This window comes from Atractosteus spatula, chromosome 7, assembly GCF_055471065.1.
Source record: "Atractosteus spatula isolate fAtrSpa1 chromosome 7, fAtrSpa1.hap1, whole genome shotgun sequence".
In the NCBI taxonomy this organism is placed as follows: domain Eukaryota; kingdom Metazoa; phylum Chordata; class Actinopteri; order Semionotiformes; family Lepisosteidae; genus Atractosteus; species Atractosteus spatula.
The window spans coordinates 6,022,064-6,027,733 of record NC_142712.1 but is presented as its reverse complement, the minus strand read 5'-3'; the positions used below and the strand labels follow the sequence as shown (position 1 = coordinate 6,027,733).

General features: G+C 49.8%; 1 protein-coding gene across 1 annotated transcript; it reads right to left on the bottom strand.

The window, feature by feature from the left end:
- Window positions 1-3,166: 3,166 nt before the first annotated feature.
- LOC148830291 (ras-like protein family member 11A) lies at window positions 3,167-5,422 on the bottom strand. The gene is made up of 4 exons (XM_088922008.1): window positions 5,112-5,422; window positions 4,694-4,750; window positions 4,520-4,596; window positions 3,167-3,844 (listed from the first exon to the last, which is right to left on the bottom strand). Exons 1-4 carry the CDS (start codon window positions 5,230-5,232, stop codon window positions 3,377-3,379), a joined length of 723 nt encoding a protein of 240 aa, XP_088778134.1. The 5' UTR covers window positions 5,233-5,422; the 3' UTR covers window positions 3,167-3,376.
- Window positions 5,423-5,670: the final 248 nt, after the last annotated feature.

The window sequence follows — 5,670 nt, the reverse complement described above, 5'->3', positions numbered from 1 at the left end:
TAGTTCACACCTGAGCTGTCATGTTGCATGCCCCAGTTGTGCTCACAACACTTCCAGCCATTAACACTTAAGTATCAGCAGTAGTTTCTGTGCTCTTGCAACATATTCAGTGGGCCATGTAATGTAATGCAATGATAATGTAAGGCTTGGAAGAGAGCATGCGCCATTGGTCCAACTCAATAAGTAACGAGTTCAGTGAACTAATGAGGACTTAGTTAAAACCAAGGACTCCTGTGTTCTAGAAACCATCAGCAAATGCCAGACTTGGAGGAGAAGACCAGAGCAGGGTTCCCACAATAGAGATCAGTAAAACGGCATGCAATAATCTCCAGCTTCTGGGCAGAAGCTCCTGGGAGCTGGCAGAGAAACAGATAGCATCTCCCCGCCCTGACAGCCAGCCTCCATACAGTGAGCAGTACTCCAGTTCGCTGCAGTGCCCTCGTGTGCCATGTTGGGTTGTACTCTAGCGGCTGGGGCACTGAAGGTCAGGGGTATTAATAGCTCGCTTACGCAGTGCTGTGAGAACGGGGCTTCTGTGTCCCAGTGGGAGCCTGTGAACTGCAGATCACATGAGCAGGGACAGCCTGCGCTCCTTTAACCCTCCACGAACGTCGAGGTTATTTGATTTGTCTTTTTTCTGTATCTTTGATTGTTGCAGAAAAAATCTCCTTTCGCGTCATCGCCTCTCGCCATAGCTCCCAGCTGTCCGGCTTGGGTCAAGTGTGTGTGGCTTAAAATACGATATTCAGCACTAACGAATCTTTCTTACTTACGATTACCAATCAACCGATATGTTACATCACTGCTTACACATCACAAAGTACTTTCTGGTGTGTCTGAACACGTGTGGAGGTGAATGAAAGAGTTCCATTATTACGATGATTATAACTGGGTCACGCTGTGAGCAACACTTACACGTCCATTCATTTCCTGACCTCTTCTTCCAGTCCCGGGTTGCGGGAGAGCCGGAGCCAGTCCATTGCAGGGCACACGCATAGACACAAGCGCAGATGTACACGCTTCCCCCAGGGCCAATTAACCTAATTAAGCCAATTAACCTACCAGTATGCTTTTGGTCTTTAGGAGGAAACCGGAGCAGCAGGAGGAAACCCACATGAATACAGGGAGAATATACAAACTCAGATAGCACCTCGGGAACTGACCTGGAATTAAACCTGGGGCCCCAGCGCTGCGAGGCAGCTATGCCACCTACTGTGCCACTGTGCTGCCCAACACTTACACACTGCAGTCCAATTTAATCCACAGGGTCAGGCAGTAACCGTGGCCTTGCAAAAGGGAACTGAATTCTTCTACTGTGTGGGATTCCTTCACCCTCTCTGCAGCCACAAATAAACCCAACAGATTTCTGATCAGGCTGTGACTGGGATCCTGGAATTTTGTCAGACTGTATTGAGGGCTGGGCTCTCAGTGTTGCCCTGTTGTATTTATTCTTTTTCGCCAGAAAAGCACAGAAACTCACTTTAGCAGAGAGACTAACACCTGGTGACCTCACACCCTCGCAGTCTCTTTTGAATGCTTTTCCTACAGCAGGCCTGGTAACTACGGCAACGGGCCGCCAGCTTGTCAACGATGGATCTGGTAAAATATCCCCATCCAGTAAGCTAGAGAAACACATATGACTCTGTCTGGACGTCAAGGAATGTTTGGAAACATGTGAAACGGCACCGAACAGCATTACCAATTCAAAATAAAATGAATGCTGTCGTCAGAGGCTAAGATCAAACACAGCACAGGGAACCAAAGTGATTCTGACAGAGCGTGGGGTTGCAGGGAGGGAGTGCTGAGTCCAGCTGTTCTAGATGGTCTGATGTACTCTCAGCTCCCTGTGTCTGAGCCCAGGTTCGAGTGATCTTGCTCCCTGCTGTCAGAAAAGACTCTAGCTAAGGGGTGCAGAGATCGTAGTCAGTTCGCTCAAATCCAAGCAGCTGTATTGGCACGACCCATGAATTGCAGTGTTGTCAAAGCAATAGCAATTAACAAGACATTTTCTACGAAATAGTCTGTTCCTTTCTTATAGAAATAAAATAGAAAGGCTTAATTGTGTGCTAAGATCTGGGAAACAGCTATATGATGAGAAAGCAGTCTCTTTCTCTAGACACCCACTTTCCCAGCGCCTGTTTGTTAATCTCCCAGAAAATACAAGGCAGGGAACAAGGCTCTGGTGTCTTTGTGGCTCTGGCAGAACCACAGGCAGCCAGCAAGCAGAGAGGTTGGTCTACAGATTTCTCTATTCATTATTACTGACACCTTACAGTGTGTCCTCAGTGTCGTAGCTCAGCTGTCCTCACCTGGGAAGTGTCAGGGAGGGCCATGCAGGGACTCACTTCATCTCAACCTGCTTTCTTTTTAAATGGCTCCAGAAAAGGGCAGCTGTTTACATTGGAGAATGGTTCGAAAGAAATTCAATAAGTAAAACATTTACTGCAGAGTATCATATCACACTTCTACAGTACGTTGCATCTCAAAGGAACTCCAAGCACTTCATACATACTGTAGGAAGGGACCCATTTCAACCTCCAGTGAAGTGCAGCCCCCACCTGGGAGACACAGAGCGGCCATTCTGCACCAGCAGCCCCACCACACAGCAGTCCGAGTGGAGAAGGGAGAAATCACGTAATTGCAGCTCGACTGCTAATCAGATGTCACCAGCAGTGTGAAGGTTCGGATTCTGGCCTCGTAACTGGAAGGCTGTGGGTTTCAGAGATGTTACCTGAATTGTCCCAGTAAAATATTCAGCTGAATAAATGAATGCAAATGTAAGTCGCATGGCATGAGTGGCAACCAAATCAATCTGTAAGTAGTAAAACCTGCAGTTTGTCATCTGCAGACTTCACGTTTCTACTGCGAGTTGCTCAGCTGGTGTGACTGTTACTAGCTGTTGTACAGATTGCACATATAAAGAATGTGCTCAGGTAAAGATCGAGCAAACCTGTTTTGGGCTACGCAGTGCATATTTTAAGGTTCACCTTTAAACGAATTTCATTTCATTTTAAGGACATTCATGAAAAGACAACTGATCAAATGGAGTCGCCCATAGCAAAGAGATATAAACGCCTTGTGCTTGTTTATAACCTTGCACCGCAGATAGAATGCGTGGCATTCAGATGCTAGACGTCGTAAAACATTTTTATTTTTATCATTCATCTTAAAAAGACGGTTTTGAAAAAAGGGAAGAGCAATAAGAAATAGAATTGTACAAAAATAAATATCTTTACACGCTATATATACACATATCTGTACATATTGATATTAGAAAAAAAATACAAGAAACTTGGGTTTCTGTCCCCCCGTTGCGAAGGACGGTTTGACTACGGGGACGAAGTCTCCGAGCGACAGCCCCGTTTCCTTCCTTCCTTCATGACAAAGCGGGCTTGGCCTTGGAGGACAGCGCCTGCTTGAAGCGCCGCTTGAGGTCCTGCATGTTGGGGGACTTGGGCCGGGGGATGACGGAGCCCCGGCGCTTCTCGCCCAGGATGCACTGCGCCTGCTGCTTGCACGCCTCCTTGCACAGGTGCGCGAACACGTCGCTGACGTCCTCGTAGGTCTCGCTGGTGGAGAGCTCCAGGAAGACGGCGCCCAGCTCGCTGGCCAGCCGCAGCCCCTCGTGCGCGGGGACCCGCCGGGCGTGCAGCAGGTCGCCCTTGTTCGCCACCACGGCCACGGGCGCTTTGCACTCCGGGTGCGCCTGGCGGATGTGCTGGTGCAGGCACTGAATGGCCTCGTAGCTGCGGTAGTCCGTGATGGAGTACACCAGGAGAAAGCAGTCGGCCCACTGGATACTTCGAGCGACCATGTCCGGAATCCGAGCTCCGTCTCCACTCATCTAGCAGGGGGGGAGAACAACAGATCTTGAGTCTCACGCATGTCACCAGCACCCCTGCTCTTGAACTGGGGAGCTGTGAGCACCCCCCTGGGTCGTGGGGACCAAGACTCCACAGTTCAAGTTCACGTCGATTGTCGTATGTACTGTACCCGAGTGCAATGAAAGGCTGACGTGCGTGTTTTCCTCACATGACGAATGACACGAAAGATGACATAACACTGACATAGAAACCGACACAACAAATGACGTCACGGCTCTTGCAGGCAGGAACGGGGCAGCAGCAAGAAACGTAACCAGCAGTTAGAGAGCGGCTGTGCGCAAAAGTCGCCTGTTGCAGTATTTTCAGTTCAGTGCACAATGCAAGTGGTGGCCGCGTTTTGGGTTGAGCGCAAAACTGAGGGGCGTATGCAGGGGGCAGGAGGATGTAAGAGATCAGATCTTGGATATTATTAGATAAGGCAATAGGTATTGCAGGCAGATAGCCGGGAATTGCATTTGAAACTACACCACATACAAGTCGCCAAGCTCCGCATAGTTTCCTATAGATACACAACACGGGCGCCTGAGATCCGCAGGAGGCGGCACTGGGTTTTGAACGTGAAGAATGCTGTTGTTAACTGACTGGCAGTGCCAGTTTGGGGGGCCTTTGAACGCTTTAAGGCTCTTTACTCTTACCTGGACGCACGGGGTGTCCTGGATCTGCACGGACAGCGGCGCGCCTTCCAGCTGCACCAGTCTGGAATACAGGTTTCCTGGCCAAGGAAAAGCAAGAGACACACGTTTACTCTTACCAATCGAGGTTGTTACTCCTGTGTCACCTTCCTCCGGCATCGGAATGAAAATGCTTACCGGTGTTGGGCTCGTAATCGCCGATGAACCTCTTGGTGAGAAACCGCACCACCATGGCTGGGAAAACAGACAGCGAAACACGGTGTCACCGGGGTCCAGAAGCTAGGCACGGCATCAAAGCACTCCTGCGTTCCTGGCCGAAGCAAGATACTCCGTCCTCTCTGAACTACGGCTCACTACACAGAGCTCTGCCTGTGATTACTGTGGGTACAAGTCCCTCGCCCCTGGGGTACCGCTCCTTCAGACCAGATATCCCGTAACCGGTGTCATTAAAAAAAATGCAACTGTCCTACCAAGAATACGTCAATGGAATTTCTCGTTTCCTTCTTTTTTTTTCAATCGAATAAACAAAGAATGTGATTCAGTTGCACCTACAGGAAATCTTTTGCCAACCGGCCACACCAAAAATAATAATTACCTGTTTTGCCCACTCCGCTGGTTCCCAGCACCGCAATCTTAATATCCCGGTGTAAAAAGTAATCCGTTGTCTCCGGAATCGGTGTTAGCAAAAAGTTGTTTGACATGGTCAGCTGGCGCATCGGCAACTCTCCAACAGCGATGGGTAATATTTATTCCAGACTTCTTATCCGTTTGATCTATCGCTCGCAGAATCCTCCGCGTCGAGGACCTCAGTGGGTGTTTTCTTTTCCTGAGTATGAAAGGAAATAAAATAACCGAAAACTAACCGGCGGTCAAAGAAAGTGGGCTTGTCGCCGGTGCCGACCTCTCCTGAGACGTAGGGCTGTCTGCACCGGCTTGGACCCGGGCGACTTTTTATCTGCTGGCGCTGGCTGCGGCTGGGAAAACGTCCCTCCTATTTTGTGTTCAAGGAGCCAATGAAGCCGGGCTGACATCCGAATTGCGTAAAGGCTTCTCTGCGCGGAGACGTTACGCATCCTCCTCCTCCTCCAGCGACGGAAAAGCTGGCCGCATCAGCACCCGAGGGCGGGAGGAGGGGACCCCCACCCGCCGTGGGC